Source organism: Erinaceus europaeus, chromosome 8 (assembly GCF_950295315.1).
Source record: "Erinaceus europaeus chromosome 8, mEriEur2.1, whole genome shotgun sequence".
Lineage (NCBI taxonomy): Eukaryota > Metazoa > Chordata > Mammalia > Eulipotyphla > Erinaceidae > Erinaceus > Erinaceus europaeus.
In genome coordinates this window covers 18,582,158-18,603,388 of record NC_080169.1, presented here as the reverse complement: position 1 = coordinate 18,603,388, position 21,231 = coordinate 18,582,158, and the positions used below count along the sequence as shown (strand labels likewise).

General features: G+C 40.7%; 1 protein-coding gene across 1 annotated transcript; it reads right to left on the bottom strand.

The window, feature by feature from the left end:
* Positions 1 to 15,200: 15,200 nt before the first annotated feature.
* Positions 15,201 to 17,720, bottom strand: LOC103121763 (regenerating islet-derived protein 3-gamma-like). The gene is made up of 5 exons (XM_060195695.1): positions 17,604 to 17,720; positions 16,947 to 17,065; positions 16,613 to 16,750; positions 15,646 to 15,772; positions 15,201 to 15,389 (listed from the first exon to the last, which is right to left on the bottom strand). Exons 1-5 carry the CDS (start codon positions 17,680 to 17,682, stop codon positions 15,322 to 15,324), a joined length of 531 nt encoding a protein of 176 aa, XP_060051678.1. The 5' UTR covers positions 17,683 to 17,720; the 3' UTR covers positions 15,201 to 15,321.
* Positions 17,721 to 21,231: the final 3,511 nt, after the last annotated feature.

Sequence of the window (21,231 nt, the reverse complement as noted above, 5' to 3'; positions counted from 1 at the left end):
AGGGGAGTCTTACAGCCGGCTGAGTCACACGTGTTCAGGTCCCAGGAGAAGTAGCCATGGCAGACACCTTGAATAGCCTCAGCCAAGATCTGTGTGTGACCAGAAGAAGAAGCAGCAGCCAAAGAGCTCGGACTTAGGGCTGGCTATGCATTTTGAGTCTATTCAGTCCACCCACAATGCCTTGTACACCCGCACAGACCGGATCCACCCACATCCACCTTGCCCCTGGACAGATCACTGCATGCTCTCTTGCCAAGGCTGACATCAGCCAAATGCTGTGCTGGACTTCCTGTGGTCGCCAGTATACTGCATCACCGTGTGTGTGTGTGTGTGTGTGTGTGTGTGTGTGTGTGTGTGTGTGTGTGTGTGTGTGTGTGAGAGAGAGAGAGAGAGAGAGAGAGAGAGAGAGAGATTGAGATTACAGCCATGTACACACGCCAACCTATATATGAAGAGAAAGAGTGAGTGAGTGAGAGAGCAGAAAAACCTGACTGTGTTAGGGACTGGGCTTGAACCTGGGTTGTGCCCATGACAAAGCAAATTCACTCTGCACAAGTGGTTTTGCACGTACGAGTGGCACACTGGATTCACTAAGCTGTTGTTCTTTCCCTAAGATCTTCCCCAGCTTGGCTCTTCCCATTTCCATGCTTCCTGTAATTTTCTGAGAAGACTCCTTTGGGAGGTGCGGAATGGGGACTCAGTTACATTGTGATGTGTGTCCACAAGGAGGCAGCAAACCCAGTAGTTGTGTGTAATCATTTTGTGGAATGAGAAGAGCTCAGGTATTGTCCACCGTGGATGTCAAGGTTAGAATTGTACATAGGATTCCAAAAATGTTCTTTCCTCTAGTGTGTGGTGTCCCCCCGCTTGGCTTTACAAGTCATTGGAATTTATCTATTGGTACAGGAAGACTTCATTGGGAACTTAGGAATTCCTGTCCTCGGCTGCATTCTGCTGTGTATCCACAAGATGGCAGAAAAACAGCAGGACTGAGGCTCCTGGGCCGTGCCCTAAGGACATTGTCCAGTGACATTGCTGGCAGGATTTCTGAGCATGCCCAAAGACCCTGGCCTATCAGAGAGCAGGCATTGACCCGAGGGCGGACCTCAGAAAACAGCTCGCCAATGAAAGCCAGATGCTCACTCTGGGGGTTTGCAGGGCAATCAGGGTCCAGCAGGAGATGTTCTGAGCAGACCTTACAGAGACTGTCCTAAGAGCATGAAGGGAGGGACGTGTGGGCGGCCCCAGAGACTACTGCCCAATCATGGACCATAAGCAGTAACCTTCCTGGGCGTGTCCTAAGCATTGGTCTATCAGAGCAAAGGCATTGGCCTGAGGGCAGGGCTGAGAGAGTAGGTCACCAATGTGTGCTCCAGGTGGGTATGTCCCTGGAAATGGGTCAGTAAGACTCCAGCTGAGTGGCTTTGCAGGCGGGGCTTACATATACCATCCAATGAACAGTGGGGCAGGCCGTGAATGGCAGATGACTGGCCATTCAATGACCTGGAGCTGTCCTTCCTGGGCGTGTACTAAGAATTGGCCTATCAGAGCACAGGTAGTGGCCCGAGTGTGGGCCTCAGAAAGAAGCCTGCCAATGAGACCTGAGAGACGGGGCTTAGGGGCGTGTGTATGGAAATAAGTCAAGGTCTAAGGATGGAACAGGGAGGTTAGGTCAACCAACCTGGATCTCTTGCCTGGACCGCCACAAAGACTGTTTCAGATTTCCACAGGTGAACATAGATTAGGAGTGGGCCTAGATCACAAGTGTCTGCCTCTCAGAGGGGCTAAGTTATAGATATTTTAAATGTTATCCTTTCTCAAAAAATCACGATGCAATTCTCAATAAATTTGCAGGGGCTATTGATGGCAATTGGAGGACATAATTTTTCTATTTGGTAGAGACATCCAGAAATTGAGAGGAAGGGAGAGCAAGAGAGGGAGAGAGAAAGAGACGCCTACAAAACTCCTTCACCACTTATGAAGCTTTCCTTCAGCAGGTGGAAACTGGGGTCTTGTACCAAGGTCCTTGTGCATTGTAAGGTGTGCTCAACCAGGTGCACCACCACCCAGCTACTACATCCCCACCCCAGTTTCACAGTATCATATGTGTATTCTGGATTAAAGTTGTTTTTATACATAGGAGACTTGTTAATGAAACTTTTTTTTTCCTTTGTGAGATTTCAACTAACAAAGAACCAAATCCATGAGTACTGATACCAACCACACTTTACTAAATGCCCAACACTCTTCTAATCCCTTCAGAGAGAAAGAATTCTATCCTTGAACATATTAGAAAAAATGAAATTTCTATGAAACAAATAAAGAACGACAGGCAATTGATGCTATATGTTATAGTTATTCAGATTAGATGGAACACAGTTGGAAGTCAGAAAAAATAAGCCAGTGGGCCTCGTGGGTAGAATGTAGTTTGAATGAATGAGGAAAAAGAATACTTCTTTAGAGATGTCATAGTGGTGATATTATGAGGACTGGAAGGTACTGGTTAGTACACATGTTCCCATGCACAAGGGCCTGGGCTCAAGCCACTGGTTCCCACCTTCAGAAAGCTGACTGGTCAATCCATATTCCCATCCTGTCTCTCTCTTTCCCTAGTGGGTCAGAGCTCTGGGGAAGCGTGGCTCCTGGACATATTGGTGGGGTCGTCTGTGCAGGGAGGTCTGGCTGGCATCATGGTAGCATCTGGAACCTGGTGGCTGAATAAAGAGTTAACATATAAAACCAAACAATTTTGTTGACTACTCATGAACCTAAAAGCTGTAATATTGCAGATGAAGATTTGGGGTCTCCATTTTGGAAAAAGTTAGTAGGTCTATTTTAAGTATATTCCAATGGGTCTATGACTTTACTAGTTTTTGCCTCAATAGATGCAGAGAAAGCCTTTGACAAAATCCAACACCCATTCATGCTCAAAACACTACAAAAAATGGGAATAGATGTAAAATTCCTCAAGATAGTGGAGTCCATATACAACAAACCTACAGCCAACATAATATTCAATGGACAGAAGCTGAGAACATTCCTTCTCAGATCTGGGACTAGACAGGGATTTCCATTATCACCATTACTCTTTTTTTTTTTTTTTTTTGCCTCCAGGGTTATTGCCGGGGCTCGGTGCCTGCAACACAAATTCACTGCTCCTGGAGGCTATATATTTTTTCCCTTTTGTTACCCTGTTTTTTTTTTTTTAAATCATTGTTCTGGTTATTACTGTTGTTGTTATTGACATCATTGTTGTTGAATAGGACAGAGAAAAATTGAGAGAGGAGGGGAAGACCCGCCCCCGTAGATGGGGAGCTGGGGGCTCCAACCAGGATCCTTACTCCAGTCCTTGCGCTTTGTGTCACCTGTGCTTAAGGGGCAGCGCTACCACCCCCACCATTACTCTTCTTTAATTATTATTATATTTTATTTATTTTCCCTTTTGTTGCCCCTGTTTTATTGTTGTTGCTATTGTTTTTTTTTTTTTACTGCATATTGAGCTATATGTAAAGTACTGAAATAGATGCTGTATACAATTCTTAGAGCTTAAGATGGATTTTTTTTTACAACTCCTTCCTCTATAAATTTAAAGTATAACTGTCAGAAAAAAGATTTTATATATAAAATATATGAAAATATTTGAATATAAGTAGCTGTTATATCATTGATAAGTCAGTTTTAATCATCAATGGTTTACTTAGGGTTACGTATCTTTTTTTTTTAATAGTTTATTTCTTTATTGGGGATTTAATGTTTTACATTCAACAGTAAATACAATAGTTTGTACATGCATAACATTCCCCAGATTCCCATTTAACAATACAACCCCCACTATGTCATTTATCATCCTTCATGGACCTGTATTCTCCCCACCCACCCACCCCAGAGTCTTTTACTTTGGTGTAATACTCCAATTCCATTTCAGGTTCGACTTGTGTTTTCTTTTCTAATCTTGTTTTTCAACTTCGGCCTGAGAGTGAGATCATCCCATATTCATCCTTCTGTTTCTGACTTATTTCACTCAACATGATTTTTTCAAGGTCCATCCAAGATCGGCTGAAAACGGTGAAGTCACCATTTATTTTTACAGCTGAGTAGTATTCCATTGTGTATATATACCACAACTTGCTCAGCCACTCATCTGTTGTTGGACACCTGGGTTGCTTCCAGGTTTTGGCTATTACAAATTGTGCTGCCAAGAACATATGTGTACACAGATCTTTTTGGATGGATGTGTTGGGTTCCTTAGGATATATCCCCAGGAGGGGAATTGCAGGGTCATAGGGTAGGTCCATTTCTAGCCTTCTAAGAGTTCTCCAGACTGTTCTCCACAGAGGTTGGACCAATTGACATTCCCACCAGCAGTGCAGGAGGGTTCCTTTGACCCCACACCCTCTCCAGCATTTGCTGCTGTTACCTTTTCTGATGTATGACATTCTCACAGGAGTGAAGTGATATCTCATTGTTGTCTTGATTTGCATTTCTCTGACAATCAGAGACTTGGAGCATTTTTTCATGTGTTTCTCGGCCTTTTGGATCTCTTCTGTGGTGAATATTCTGTCCATGTCCTCCCCCCATTTTTGGATGGGGTTATTTGTTGTCTTGTTGTTGAGTCTGGCAAGCTCTTTATATATGTTGGTTATTAAACTCTTATCTGATGTATGTCATGTAAAGATCTTCTCCCATTCTGTGAGGGGTCTCTTGGTTTGGGTAGTGGTTTCTTTTGCTGTACAGAAGCTTTTTAATTTGATGTAGTCCCATAGGTTTATACTTGCCTTAGTCTTCCTTGTAATTGGGTTCATTTCATTGAAAATGTCTTTAAAATTTATGCGGAAAAAAGTTCTGCCAATAGTTTCCTCTAAGTATCTGATAGTTTGTGGTCTAACATCCAAGTCCTTGATCCACTTGGAATTTACTTTTGTATTTGGTGAAATACAGTGATTCAGTTTCATTCTTCTGCATTTTCAACCCATTGTTTCCAACACCATTTGTTGAAGAGACTCTGCTTTCCCCATGTAATAGTCTGGGCCCCTTTGTCAAAGATTAGATGTCCATACGTGTGGGGCCTCATTTGTGGGCTCTCAATTCTATTCCACTGGTCAGTGTGTCTGTTCATGTTCCAGTACCAAGCAGTTTTGATGACAATGGCCCTATAATACAGTTTGAGATCTGGGAGTGTGATGCCTCCAGTTCTGTTCTTTTTTCTCAAGATTGTTTTGGCAATTCTAGGTCTTTTCTGGTTCCAGATAAACATTTGTAGCATTTTTTCTATTCTCCTAAAAAATGTGCTTGGGATCTTGATGGGGATAGCATTAAATTTGTAGATGGCTCTGGGTAATATATTCATTTTGATGATGTTAATTCTTCCAACCCATGAACATGGAATATCTTTCCACTTCTTTGTGTCTTTTTCAATTTCTTTGAGTAGTGACTCATAATTTTCAGTATACAAGTCTTTCACTTCTTTGGTTAGGTTTATTCCTAGATATTTTATTGTTTTGTTGCTATAGTAAAAGGAACTGATTTCTGGATTTCAATTTCTTCTAACTTAGTGTTTGCATAGAGGAATGCCACTGACTTTTGAATGTTAATTTTATAGCCTGACACCTTACTGTATTGCCTGATGATTTCCAAAAGCTTCTTGCTGGATTCCTTAGGTTTTTCCATGTATACTATCATGTCATCTGCAAATAAGGAGAGTTTGACTTCTTCTCTTCCAATCTGTATGCCTTTAATTCCTTGCTCCTGCCTGATTGCTATGGCAAGAACTTCCAACACTGTGTTGAATTGTAATGGTGATAGTGGGCAGCCCTGTCTAGTACCTGATCTGAGTGGAAATACTTCCAGGTTTTCACCATTGAGTATGATGTTGGCTGTAGGTTTGCTATATATAGACTCCACTATCTTCAGGAATTTTCCATCTATTCCCATTTTTTGTAGTGTTTTGATCATAAAAGGATGTTGTATTTTGTCAAAGGCTTTCTCTGCATCTATTGATATGACCATGTGGTTTTTGGTCTTGCTTTTGTTGATATGGTGGATCACAATGATTGATTTACGTATATTAAACTAACCTTGCATGCCTGGGATAAACCCCACTTGGTCATGATGAACAATCTTTTTGATATACTGCTGTATCCGGTTGGCTAGAAATTTGTTCAATATTTTTGCATCTATGTTCATCAGAGATATTGGTCTGTAGTTTTCTTTTTTGGTTGTGTCCCTGTCTGCTTTTGGTATCAGGATGATGTTGGCTTCATAGAAGCTGGCAGGGAGTATTCCAGTGTCTTCAATCTTCTGGAAGACTTTTAAAAGTAGAGGTATTAGTTCTTCTTTGAAAGTTTTGTAGAATTCATTTGTAAAACCATCTGGTCCAGGACTTTTATTTTTGGGGAGATTTTTGATAACTGTTTCAATTTCATTAGCTGTGATGGGCCTGTTCATGTTATCCACTTCCTCTTTACTTAGTTTTGGAAGTTGGTAGGTATCTAGGAAATCATTCATTTCTTCCAGGTTCTCTAGCTTGGTGGCATATAGTTGTTCATAGAAGCCTCGCATGATATGTTGAATTTCTGCAGTGTCTGTTGTGATATCTCCTCTTTCATTTACTATCCGGTTTATTTGGGTCTTCTCCCTTTTTTGTTTTGTGAGTCTGGCTAAAGGTTTGTCGATTTTGTTTACTCTTTCGAAGAACCAACATTTACTTTCATTGATCTTTTGTATGGTTTTCCTATTCTCAATGTTATTTATTTCTGCCCTAACTTTAGTGATTTCTGTCCTTCTGGTTGGTTTAGGATTCCTTTGTTGTTCTTCTTCTAGGTCTTTAAGATGTGCAATCAGGCTGTTTATTTGTGCCTTTTCTTGTTTCCTAATGTGTGCTTGTATAGCTATGAACTTCCCTCTTAGGACTGCTTTAGCTGTGTCCCAAATATTTTGATAGCTTGTGTCTTCATTTTCATTGAACTCTCGAAACATTTTGATTTTTTCCTTGATTTCCTCTTTGACCCAGAAGTTGTTAAGAAGTGTACTGTTGAGCTTCCACATTTTGGGACTGTTACTAATCTTTTGTTGATTGTTAAGTGTTAGTTTAATTCCACTGTGGTCTGAGAAGATGCTTGGGATGATTTCAATGCTCTTGAATTGGCTGATGCTGTCTTTGTGGCCTAACATATGGTCTATCCTTGAGAATGATCCATGTGTATTTGAGTAAAATGTGTATTCCAGTTTCTTGGGATGAATGACTCTGAAAATGTCCAATAGTTCTAGTTTATCTATCTCTTCATTTAGTTCCCTTATATCTTTACTGATTTTCTGCCTGGATGATCTGTCAAGTTGAGATAGTGGGGTGTTGAAGTCCCCTACTATGATTGTGTTACTCTTAATATATTGCTGTAACTCTTTCAGTAGAAGTTTGATGTATTTAGATGGCTTCTCATTGGGTGCATAGATATTAATAATTGTTAAGTCCTCTTGACTGACTGATCCTCTGAGCATTAAGTAGTGTCCATTCCTGTCTTTTTTAATCTTATCTATTTTAAAGTCTATCATGTCAGATATGAGACTAGCTGTTCCTGCCCTTTTTTGTGGGCCATTGGCTTGTATGATAGTTTTCCATCCTTTCACTTTAAGTCTGTGTTTGTCTTGTTGAGTTAGGTGAGTTTCCTGTAGACAACATATTGTTGGGTTGTGTTTTCTGATCCATCTTCCTACTCTGTGTCTTTTAATAGGTGAATTCAGGCCATTGACATTTATTGATATCAAAGATTGAAGATATTTTAACGCCATTCTTGTAGAGTTTTAGAGTGTTTTCATATATGTCCTATTTGTGGTTGTTTATAGGAGACCTTTCAGAACTTCTTTCAGGGCAGGCTTGGTGATGGTTGCTTCCTTCAACTGTTGCTTGTCTGAGAAGGTTTTGATACTTCCATCTAGTCTGAATGACAGTCTAGCAGGATATAGTATTCTTGGCTGAAAGCCTTTCTCATTGAGCACTTGATAGATATCTTGCCATTCTCTTCTGGCCTGTAGTGTTTGTATGGAGAAGTCTGCTGCTAATCTTATGGGTTTTCCTTTGTAGGTGAGTCTTTGTTTTTCTCTTGCAGCCTTGAGGATCCTTTCTTTATCCTTATTCCTTTCCATTCTAAGTATGACATGTCTTGGTGTCTTTAGGTCTGGGTTAATTCTGTTTGGGACCCTCTGGGCTTCTTGAATCTTTATGTCTTTGGTGTTGTCTAGACTAGAGAAATTTTCAGCTATTATGGCCTGGAGAATGCTTTCTTCCTCTCCTTCTCTTTCTTCCTCTGGTAAGCCAATAATGCGTATATTGTTTCTTTTGAAGTCATCCCATAGGACTCTGTTGTTGTTTTCAGCATCTCTTACTCTCTTTTTGAGATCTCTTACTTCTTTTTTAGTTGTCTCTAATTCATCCTCAATCTTGCTAATTCTGTCTTCAGCCTCATAGATTCTATTCTCTGTCCTCTACTGCTTTCTGGAGTTCATCTATTTTGTTGCCCTGCTCTGATACTGTTTTAGCTTGTTCAGCTAGTTGCCTTCTTAGCTCAGTGATTTCAGCTTTCAGCTCTCTAATAACCATGAGATAATTAGAATTTTCTTCCATATTCTCATTTGTTGTTCCTGCATTTATGATTACAATTTTTTCAAATTCTTTACTCACTCCTGTTATTATTTCCTTAGCTAATGTTTGGATGTTGAACTCGTTGTTTTGTGCTTCACCCTCTGGAGGACTTTTAGCTGGACTCTTGTCCTGGTTTGAGTCTCCAATATTTTTTCTTATTGTTTTAACCATTTTATGTATTATGTTATGAGTTCCCTTTATCAGTACTTTTCAAATTATTGATCACTATTGCCTGGATTGACTTGTGTCTAAGTAATTTAATTAAAGGGTTTACAGTGGTGGAAGTTAACAGTTTTTTCAATCCCTGAGTTGGAGCTCAGTGGTGTAAAAGCCTCTTTTTTTTTTTTTCTTCCCTGTAGGCTATGGGAGCCTGAGGGCTTTTAAACTATCAATAGGCTTCTTAGCTTAATCACTGACTCCTGACCAAGAAATAAAGCAGGGTGTGGCAGAGATAATCCAGAGGTTATACAAAGAGACTTTCACAGCCTCTCAGCTATGCCATCGAGGTATAGGTCTTCTCCTGAGTTTCCCAGTTAGATCTCTGTTCCCTGGTGTCCCTTCCTGTTGCTGCTCCAGATTCTGAGGGTAGTAGCAATGGTGACTCAGAGTTGCACTTGGTGAGTCTCTGGGGAGTCCTTTCCTCCCTTCAGCTGTCCCCTTGTTGTGGAGCAGACTGGAGGTGGTGTCTCCACTGATAAACTGTTGAACTGTTAGCAGTCACTTAATCTCTCCTTAGGCCCCTCTCTCCTCTCTGTCACCAGCCACGCGTGTTTGTACTCACGGGTGATTTACTGGGTTCCTGTGGTCATTCTAGTCCTGTCTTGTTTCGGTCCGGGTGGTCTCCTTTGGTATTCCTAGTTGATCCGGGAGAGGAGAAGAGAGGAGAGGAGAGAAGAGGAGAGGAGAGGAGAGGAGAGGAGAGGAGAGGAGAGGAGAGGAGAGAAGAGGAAAGGAGAGAAAGCAATCTGCTGCTCATAGCTCCACCTCTGGAATCCTGTTGTTGCTATTGTTATTGATGTTGTCATTGTTGGATAAGACAGAGAGAAATGGAGAGAGGAGAGGAAGAGAAAGATAGACACCTGCAGACCTGCTTCACCACCTGTGAAGTGACTCCCCTGCAGGTGGGGAGCCAGGGGCTTGAACCGGGATCCTTAGGCTGGTCCTTGCGCTTGCGCCACGTGTGCTTAACCCACTCCACTACCATCCAAGTCCCTACCATTACTCTTAAACATAGTACTGGAAGTGCTTGCCATAGCAATCAAGTAAGAGAAAGGAAACAAAGGAATACAGATTGGAAGGGGGAAAGTCAACCTATTTGCTGATGATATTATAGTATACGTAGAAAAACTAAAGAATCCAACAGAAAGATTCTGGAAATCATTAGGCAATATAGCAAGATGTCAGAATACAAAATCAATGTACAAAAATCAGTGGTGTTCCTTTACACAAATACAAAGTCAGAAGGGGAAGATATCTAGAAATGTCTCTCATTTGCTATTACAACAAAATCAATAAAATATGTATGAATAAAACTGACCAAAGAAGTGAGAAACTTGTATACTGAAAACTACTAGTTGCTATTCAAGGAAATAGAAAATTATACAAAGAAATGGAAGGATGTACCATGCTCATGGATTGGGAGGATTAATATAATCAAAATGAATATTCTACCCAGAGACATATACAAATTTAATGTGATACCCATCAAAGTCCCACTACATGGTTAATCTTTGAGAATTTCTATGTGCACTTGAGAAAGAAAAGCATATTCTTTGGGAGGGGGATGAAAGGTTCTGAATATATCTGTTAGATTCATCTCATATATGACTTCATTTAAGTCCTCTTATTCCTTGTAGATTTCTTGCCCTGATGAACTATCTCTTACGGTGATTGGTATGTTAGTCTCCTAATATTATTGTTTTGCTGTCAATCTCTCCCTTGAGGTCAATATGTATTTTTAAAATTTATTTATGTACACTTACATAGGGAGTGAATATATTGAGAATGATTGTTTTCCTGTTTGACTTTTCTTTTTATCAATTTGTAGTGCCCATGTCTGTCTCTTATTTTCTACTTGCAATGAAGAGCAAAAACTGTCTAGTTGTCTATATTATTTTTCTATAATATCATGGCTATAATACATATAGATTTCTGATATATACTGGGAAAATAAACACTATTTAATGTGTCCCCTTAAGGTACTAATAAATACAAGCACACATAAAGTCATATAGTACTTTCTGCATTAGTAGCCAGATTTGCGGCTAGGCATCTTTTGAATCTCTTTTGGAGCCAGCAATTATAGTGTCATCTCACTAATATGCAACTCTTTATAAAGTGATCATAATCTTATGATTGATTTATTGTTTCTTTTTTTAAATTTCTTTATTGGGGGATCAATGTTTTACAGTTGACAGTAAATACAATAGTTTGTATATGCGTAACATTTCTCAGTTTTTTTTTTTAATTTACTGATTAATTAACAAAACCATAGGGTAGGAGGGGTACAATTCCATACAATTCCCACCACCCAATCTCCATTTCCCACATTTCTCAGTTTTCTACATAACAATTCAACCCCCACTAGGTCCTCTGTCATCCTTTTCCAGGACCTGTACTCTCCCCCAACCCACCCCGGAGTCTTTTATTTTAGTGCAATACAACAACTCCACTTCAGGTTCTACTTGTGTTTTCTCTTTTGACCTTGTTTTTCAACTTCTGCCTGAGAGTGAAATCATCCCATATTCATCCCTCTGTTTCTGACTTATTTCACTTAACATGATTTCTTCAGATTCCATCCAAGATGGACTAAAAACAGTGAAATTAATATTTTTAATAGATGAGTAGTATTCCATTGTGACTTGCTCAGTCACTCATCTGTTGTTGGACACCTGGATTGCTTCCAGGTTTTGGCTATTACAAATTGTGCTGCCAAGAACATATGTGTACACAGATCTTTTTGGATGGATGTGTTGGGTTCCTTAGGATATATATCCCCAGGAGAGGAATTGCAGGATCATAGGGTAGGTCCTTTTCTAGCCTTCTGAGAGTTCTCTATACTGCTCTCCACAACAGTTGGACCAATTTACATTCCCACCAGCAGTGCAGGAGGGTTCCTTTGACCCCACAACCTCTCCAGCATTTGCTTCTGTTACCTTTTCTGATGTATGACATTTCACAGGAATGAAGTGGTATCTCATGGTTGTCTTCATTTGCATTTCTCTGACAAGCAAAGACTTGGAGCATTTTTTCATGTGTTTCTCGGCCTTTTGGATCTCTTCTGTGGTGAATATTCTGTCCATGTCCTCTCCCCATTTTTGGATGGGGTCATTTGTTTTCTTGTTCTTGAGTTTGGCAAGCTCTTTATATATTTTGATTATTAAACTCTTGTCTGATGTATGGCATGTAAAGATCTTCTCCCATTCTGTGAGGGGTCTCTTGGTAGTGGTATCTTTTGCTGTGCAGAAGCTTCTTAATTTGATGTAGCCCCATAGGTTTATACTCGTCTTAGTCTTCTTTGTAATTGTATTCGTTTCATTGAAGATGTCTTTAAAAATTATGCAGAAATGAGTTCTGCCAATATTTTCCTCTAAGTATCTGATAGTTTGTGGTCTAACATCCAAGTCCTTGATCTACTTGGAATTTACTTTTGTATTTGGTGAAAAACAGTGATTCAGTTTCATTCTTCTGCATGTTTCAAACCATTTTTTTTCAACACCATTTGTTGACTCATCTGATGACAATTCTTTCAAAATCTTTACTGACTCTTGTGACTATTTCCTTAACTAGTGTTTGGATGTTGACCTCATTATTAAGTGCTTCAACCTTTGGAGGGCTTTTAGCTGGATTTTTTGCTGGTTCATTTCTCCAATATTTCTTCTTGTTGGTTTAACCATTGTATAGAGTATGTTCTGAGGTCCCTCTCTCAGTACTTTTCAAATTACTGACCACTCTTGCCTGGATTGACTTGTGTCTAAGTAAGGTACTTAAAGAGTTCACAGTTGTGGAAATTAACTGTTGTTTCAATATTATTTCAGTCCCTGAATTGGAGCAAAATGGCTGTTAAAGCCTCTTTTGTTCTTTTTCTTCCCTGTAGGCTATGGGAGCCTGAGGGCTTTTTAACTATAAGTAGGCTAATCACTCACTCCTGAACAAGAGATAAAGCAGGGTGGGGAAGAGATAAGACAGTGGTTATGCAAAAAGACTCTCACACCCAAGGATCCAAAGCTTTGGGCTCAATTTAGCTTCTCTGCCAAGCCAGGCAGCACTGCTGGGCACTGTGAGTTTCTAAACAAGTCCCGTTTATAGTCTGTAGGTTCTGAGGCAATTATTCACCATGTTCTCATCAGAAGAACAATGTGGAAAGGCTCCCACCACATAGCCCCACTGCTAGGCCACCCAGGTGTAGATCTCCTGAGTTTCCTGGTCAGTTCTCTGTCCCCGATGTCAGCAAAGGGCCTCCCTCCTGCTGCTCCAGCCTCTGAGGGCAATAGCACTGGAGACTAGTAGTTGCACTTGGTGAGTCTTAGGGCAGTACTCTCCTCCCTTCAGCAGTCTTTTTGTTGGTAAACAGACTGGAGGTGTTACCAGCCGCTCAATCTCTCCTTAGGCTCGTCTCTGTCCACTAGCCATATGAGTTTGCACTCACTGCTGATTTGGTGAGTTCCTAAAGTCGTTCTAGTCTTGTCTTGTTGCAGTCCCAGGTGATCTCCTTTGGTATTCCTAATTGACCCAGGAGAGGAGAGGAGAGAAACACAGCTGCTGCTCCATAGCCCCGCCTCCAGAAGTCCTTTATTAAGTTTCTAAGACAATCACTTTGCGTTTGTGTTTAGTATTTGGCTACAGCTCGTTTTACTTGTTGTCACTCATAATTCTTTTATCACTTACTATTTAGTCAAAAAAGTTGATAGCTAAAGGGTCTATGCCTGTGTGGAAGAGTCTGATAAACAATTGCATAGGTATCAACCTTTGTAGTTGAAATTTTATTTACTATTTTTTACTCTGCGTATCCTGGGATGTACTACAAGGTACATAGCAGTTCACACTGTCTTTAATTATATAAGACAAAATTTTAACTTCAGTGCTGCTAGTATAATCTGAGCATATTCCAAATGACACATTTTGTGTTCACAAAACTGTATAACAAGTTAAGGACTGAGGAGATAACATAATAGTTATGCCAAAGAATTTCAGACCTGAGACTCGGTCCTTTCTCTTTGCACTATGCAAACATAACCTAGTATACTACTGCCCAGCCCCCTCTATGTGCTTTAAGTGTAGATGAGCAATGAGATTGAATGGAAAAGATTTATATGCCGTTAAGTTTACTGTGTGTGCTTAACCAGGTGAGCCACCACCTGGTGCCCCCTATATGCTATTAAGTTTATACATGTGCAACTAATCATTGTTAGGTCACAATCCTAATGGGAAGTGCCTTTTGCTATGCACTTTAAATTCAGGTGCCTAAGATAAATATCTTCAAATAAAGAATATGTGAAAATAAGGAGTGTTTTTAAAATAATGGAACAAAATTAGAAGAATGTGGCTGGGAACGATTGACTTCTGGTAGTAAGAGAACTATTGTCATGTTTCCAGGAGACAGTTCAGCAATGGAGCATAGGACTTGCATGCATGAAATCCCAAGTCTAATTGCTGGCACACATGCTCAAGGCTTTAATGGAACTACAATCTCTCATTTATAAAAATAAAAATAAAATTTTAAAAAGAAAAAATAGAATCTACAAAATATAGAGATACACGAAAAGGCTAGGACTTTATTTTACTTGGTGAAAAAATATATTTCATGAATCATAACCTAGTCTTTCTTAGTTCAAAAAAATGCTAATAACAATATTGTCAGTTACCTCAAGCCAAGGTCTGACTGGAGCTAGACTGTATTAAGGTGTCTTTACACAGGACTTACCAGCGTCCATTCCTATAGCTACCTGCTAGGGACACATCAGATCACAGTGCAGTGAAACAGAGGTTGTGTTCAAGTAGTTGGCTAGCCTACCATGGTGATCTACATACAGAATTTGAATGATACACAGTTTTATACTAATTTCACAGATTTATACACCAAGAGTGGTAGACTCAACTTCCAAACATCAGTGACTTTGATAACCCTGATGGCAAAAAAGTAATAATGAAATGTGACCACTTAGAAATTTGAAAAGATAATAAGCACTCTTTCCTCAAAGAAGGAAAGAAGTTCTGAACAATATCGCAGAGCCAAGGACTGACAGCCACATATAATCAGGCATCTGACCCGATTTGTGGACCACCGCTATACCGATGGCCCAAATTCATAGGAGCAGGATTGACGCATCTCATCATGCATCCACCGGTGGGGATAAATATCTAGGCACTTTCCCAGGAACCTGAGTGACTAGGCAAATATAAGACTCAAGATTTCCTCTCCCACCCATCTTCTCTTTTCTCATGAGTCTGTCTGTGAGACTGAAGCACACAAGATGAACAATTACAGACTGAGGTGTTTTTATTGTCCTTTGAAAATTCAGAATATGAAACACACAGAAGAGAGACAGAATCACAGGAGGAGGTGGAGCAAGGGGGAGTTTGGAATGAGGTAGTCAAGCTTGAGATGTGGAGAGAGGATATGTCTTCTAGGAGAGGCCCTCAGCTCTGGTTCCATGTCCATGGTGAGCTGAGTCCCAAACCGTGACCTAGTCTGTGAACTTGCAGACGTAGGGTAGTTCTAAATCACAGTTGAAATCTTTCCACTTCTTGAATCCTGGATGCAGAAACTCATGTGAACAGGACTGGTAGAAAACCCATTCCCAGGTTATAAATGCCTTCCTCCTCATCCCCAGTGTCTTACTCCAGAGGGAGAAGACTCAAAGATGACTCAAAGAGGTGAGACGGGACAGGAAAGGATAAGCCAATATTGCATTTCCCAGTTTTGCAGCCTCCCATGAAGGTCATGCTTCAACAAGAGGCATGAGGGGACAGAAAAGTATGGCCAGAAGGAAAGGCCCTCCGTTTCTTACCAGAGCTCTTTGTCACACCTCCACAGAAGCCAGGATATGAACCTGAGGGGGGGTATTTCTCCCAGGCACGGTAATTCAGCACATCAGTGCTGCTCCACTCCCAGCCGTTTCCATTGGGCTGAATGCCCTGCAGAGGAGTGGGTGCAACCTGGTTAGACTAATAGCCACCAGCACTGTCCTTCCAGGACTCCACTCTGGACACCCACTGAGCCTCAAGTACCACAGATCTTAGTTTGTATATACAGATGTCACATAAGACTGTCTACTAGATAATTATCCCTCACTCCTTGCTCCTAATGACAAACTTCAATCTCTAAGTCATACACACACACACACTTAAACTACTCAGAGTGCCATGACATAACCTGAACAACTGTTGGGTGTTTCTTTGTGATGAACCTCTGCTCTCAAAGACAGATTGTGCTTTATAGAGGAAAATGTTACCTATTTTTTAAAAAAAATTCTCTTCATGTTATTTATAGTACAGAAAGAAACTGAGAGGGAAGTGGAGACAGAGAGGGAGAAACACAGAGAGACACCTGTGGCCCAGCTTCACCACTCGTGAAGCTTTCCCCCGCAAGTGGGGACTGGGGGCTTGAACCTGGGTCCGTGTGCATTGAAATATGTGTGTTCAGTCAGGTGCACCACCACCCAGCCTCTGTGTTAATTTAGGGTTTATGTAGGACAGAACGTGCAAATAGTTTCAGACTGAGAAAACTGTATTACAAGACTTCATGACCTGAATTAATTGTAAAGCAATTAACCCAAATAGAAAAAAAAAAAGAGAGAGTGGTGGCTCTACAGAACTGTTTTCATGTTGCCTCAAGTTATATACTTCCTGCCACAGATACCCTGGATCTCAGAAGCACAGGATTCACCACAGTATTTCCAAGACTTAGGCACAGAAAATAGTCTTGTTAGAAACAGCTGCCTGAGAGTTGACATAAAGGGGACAATGGAATCTCACCTCTGTGGGGTCATGGAGCCCAATCCAGATAGTAGAGTAAGTGTTCAAGCTGTTATTGATCACGGAGGCCACAAAGGATCCCTCAGATCCACTTAGCACAGATACAAGATGTCCTGAAGGTCTCTTCTGACAGTCCATCTAGGTGGAGAGGAGAGAACAGGAGGACCTGAGAATTCCCCACTGGGAAGACAGGCCAGACTGAAGTGAGAAGAGGTGTGCATAGCAGGAGGAGGGTGCTCCTACACTTCCAAAACACACTGGAGTGTGGAGGCCCCACCTCCCTGGCTATGCAGTACACTTCCTGCCAAATCCATGTGCAAATCCAGCTACTCACATCTGCGTCCATCCAGGATCTGGGCGTCAGGTACAAGGCATAGCAGTGGGAGGCATAGGCCACTGAGCCCTGAGGACAGCTGATGCGGGGAGAGAGCACTTCCTTCTGGAGGTCTTCAGCTGAGGTGAAATCAAAGGACCAGAAATTGGTGGTAGGGTAGAAGATGACTACTTGTCACACCAGGGCTTGGGGAGATGACACTGCACAGCTGAAAACCATTCAGTCCTTAAAAACCCATTCCTGATACTGAACTGGCATACTGAGTTCCTGGCGGACTCTTTCTTTTTCTGTACTTTCCCATATCCTGTTGTCCAACCTGCCTCCCCTCTGAGTGATACTTTCTACAATGTGATCTGAAGCCTTGTCCTCCACACCTCATTCCTGACTCTCACACTTAACTTCTCACCCCTACTGACAGACAGTATCCGCAGAAAAAGGGACAACCATCTTACTCCACAACATGGTGACATTTCTAATCAGTAGCTAACAAAAAGGAATATTTGGGTTTTTTTTCCCCTCACACTTTAACTAGCTCTTCCTTTTTACATAATTTTTATTTGTTATTAACAGTTACAAAATTATAAGATGCTATTTGCTTCCTGTCCCTGAACCTTAGCACACTGAGAGGACACCATGCTAGAGGCAGGGAAGTCTCACCTGGGGCAGGGCGACATAGCAACACCAGGCAGAAGAGCAGCATCCAGGACACGCTGGGGAAGGCCATGACTGCTGGCATCCTCTGTGTGACTTGAGAAGGTAACTCTCACAGACACTAGAGGGAGTGCGATTAGAGAGACAGTGGGAGGGGCTGGGTGGTGGTGCGCTCACATTGCAGGTGACAAGGACCCAGGTTTGAACCCCTGTCCCTACCTGCTAGGAGAAAGCTTCACAAGTGGTAAAGCAGGGCTCTCTGTCTCTTTTCGTCTCTATCTTCCCTTCCCTTCTCAATTTCTGTCTCTATCCAGTAAATAAATACATAAATATAAGTATTCAGAGAGAAAGTGGTTATACAGAGCCCTTACTATCCCACTGCCTGTGCTTCCCCTAGTCTATTCACCAGGAATAAGTGGATCTTGGTAACACCCACTCTCTATACAGCTTCAGGAGACAAAGAAACATTTGCATCCTGAGGGCTTGCCAACACAAGCATTACTGGGTCTCAGAGCTTCTTGCTCTATTCTCTGAGAACAATAGTCTCTTCTATAATAACTGCCAGGTATAGAATTAAAACCCTAGTCCTGGGTTTCATCTCCCTTGACTCTCACTTACCTGTCTTGCAGTTTTCAGAAATGTTGTGTCAAGTCAGAAAAGCTTGGACTTTTATAAGAGGATTTGAGGGAGGGGCACTGGAAGGAGTAACAGGAATGTGTGGTCTGCACTGGGATCCTGGAAAGGGTTGAACATTTGCTGGGGGAGATTCCCACCATGGGAAGGAGACTCTTCCCAGCACAGCTTGGGAATTGCCACAGATGCTGCCTCCTTGAAGGATCAGGAATGATCAGGCCAATATTTCCCCAGAAATGTGTGAACTTAGCATTTCTCACTTTGGCAAGGGCCTCAGACACAAAGTATGTTTTACATATACATAGAAATGATTAAAGGTGAAGCTATTTATACTATCCTTATGAGTGCTTTCCATAGGCATACATATCTTTTTATTTTTCTAATTACATAAACATTTCATGTTGAAAGGTGGTGAATTTTAGTGCAAGTATCCCACATAGGTGAAGCTATAGAAGGATCTAAAGGAAGATCATTCAATTTTCCTTCACACACAGTGGTACTGAGCTTGGAAGAAGTTTCAGACAATAAAATAGGTGAGCCAAGATCTTAAGGAAAATTAGGTGAACGACTGGCTTTAGCATTCCTTTGGGAAGAGGCATTTTCCTGTTGCATAACTTACAGAACAGGTGACAATAAAGGAAGTAAAAATAAAAGGCAAATTACAGGTCTCCAGTTCTGTCAGTGCATAGATGACAGAGGACTAGAGAAAGGGACGGATCAGAGCAAACACTGTAGACATGAAGTTGAATGTAGACATATGATCCTATGTCGCCTATTGGTTACAGGTTTTTCTGGTCTACAAATGGACTACATCAAACTGAAAAGCTTCAGCACAGTCAAGGAAGCTATCGTTTAAATGAAAAGACACCCTATGGGTATCTTTGTCTGATAAAGAACTAATAATTTGTCTGATATGAATTTGGCTAATATTTGTCTGACAAAGGGCTAATAATTTCCTTTGTATGATCATATCCTCTGCCAGGATTCTCTTACATTTCTCTCTCATGAGATGATGATATAATACATATTTGTAGCTTTAAATTCCTATATTTGGAGACACCTGATGACCAAGCAATAAATAACTTTCACCACTGTGTAACCCCAAATTAAGAAATATGACTTCACTTAAGTGTCTATCTTCCTTATTTCTTCCCCTGGCATTTTCACCATATGCTTTAAATTGATTTGACAAACTGCATGACTGGAATATCATACTTTTATTTGTGAATTTTCTTTTTTTAAAATTTATTTCTTTATTGGGGGATTAATGTTTTACATTCAACAGTAACTACAATATTTTGTACATGCATAACATTCCCCAGTTTCCCATTTAACAATACAACCCCCACTATGTCATTTATCATCCTTCATGGACCTGTATTCTCCCCACCCACCCTGGGTGCATTGGTGCATTACGCCAATTCCATTTCAGGTTCTACTTGTGTTTTCTTTTCTGATCTTGTTTTTCAACTTCTGCCTGAGAGTGAGATCATCCCATATTCATCCTTCTGTTTCTGACTTATTCCATTCAACATGATTTTTTCAAGGTTCATCCAAGATCGGCTGAAAATGGTGAAGTCACCATTTTTTACAGCTGAGTAGTATTCCATTGTGTATATATACCACAACTTGCTCAGCCACTCATCTGTTGTTAGACACCTGGGTTGCTTCCAGGATTTGGCTATTACAAATTGTGCTGCCAAGAACATATGTGTACACAGACCTTTTTGGATGGGTGTGATGGGTTCCTTAGGATATATCCCTAGGAGAGGAATTGCAGGGTCATAGGGTAGATCCATTTCTAGCCTTCTGAGAGTTCTCCAGACTGTTCTCCACAGAGGTTGGACCAATTGACATTTCCACCAGCAGTGCAGGAGGGTTCCTTTGACCCCACACCCTCTCCAGCATTTGCTGCTGTTACCTTTTCTGATGTATGACATTCTCACAGGAGTGAAGTGATATCTCATTGTTGTCTTGATTTGCATTTCTCTGACAATCAGAGACTTGGAGCATTTTTTCATGTGTTTCTCGGCCTTTTGGATCTCTTCTGTGGTGAATATTCTGTCCATGTCCTCCCCCCATTTTTGGATGGGGTTATTTGTTGTCTTGTTGTTGAGTCTGGCAAGCTCTTTATATATGTTGGTTATTAAACTCTTATCTGATGTATGTCATGTAAAGATCTTCTCCCATTCTGTGAGGGGTCTCTTGGTTTGGGTAGTGGTTTCTTTTGCTGTACAGAAGCTTTTTAATTTGATGTAGTCCCATAGGTTTATACTTGCCTTAGTCTTCTTTGTAATTGGATTCATTTCATTGAAGATATCTTTAAAATGTATGCAGAAAAGAGTTCTGCCAATATTTTCCTCTAAGTATTTGATAGTTTGTGGTCTAACATCCAAGTCCTTGATCCACTTGGAATTTACTTTTGTATTTGGTGAAATACAGTGATTCAGTTTCATTCTTCTGCATGTTTCAACCCATTGTTTCCAACACCATTTGTTGAAAAGACTCTGCTTTCCCTATGTAATAGTCTGGGCCTCTTTGTCAAAGATTAGATGTCCATAGGTATGGGGCCTCATTTGTGGGCTCTCAATTCTATTCCACTGGTCAGTGTGTCTGTTCATGTTCCAGTACCAAGCAGTTTTGATGACAATGGCCATATAATACAGTTTGAGATCTGGGAGTGTGATGCCTCCAGTTCTGTTCTTTTTTCTCAAGATTGTTTTGGCAATTCTAGGTCTTTTCTGGTTCCAGATAAACATTTGTTGCATTTTTTCTATTCTCCTAAAAAATATGCTTGGGATCTTGATGGGGATAGCATTGAATTTGTAGATGGCTCTGGGTAATATATTCATTTTGGTGATGTTAATTCTTCCAACCCATGAACATGGAATATCTTTCCACTTCTTTGTGTCTTTCTCAATTTCTTTGAGTAGTGACTCATAATTTTCAGTATGCAAGTCTTTAACTTCTTTGGTTAGGTTTATTCCTAGATATTTTATTG

What these genes read in the sequence shown, in the direction of transcription:
- LOC103121763 (XM_060195695.1), bottom strand. Translation starts at nt 17,682, where the DNA reads ATGCCAGCAGTCATGGCCTTCCCCAGCGTGTCCTGGATGCTGCTCTTC. An exon ending in GCTATGTCGCCCTGCCCCAG is followed by an intron (nt 17,066 to 17,603) that starts GTGAGACTTCCC and finishes ATTTCACCTCAG; the next exon opens with CTGAAGACCTCCAGAAGGAA. An exon ending in AGGTGTGACAAAGAGCTCTG is followed by an intron (nt 15,390 to 15,645) that starts GTAAGAAACGGA and finishes TTCTGCATCCAG; the next exon opens with GATTCAAGAAGTGGAAAGAT.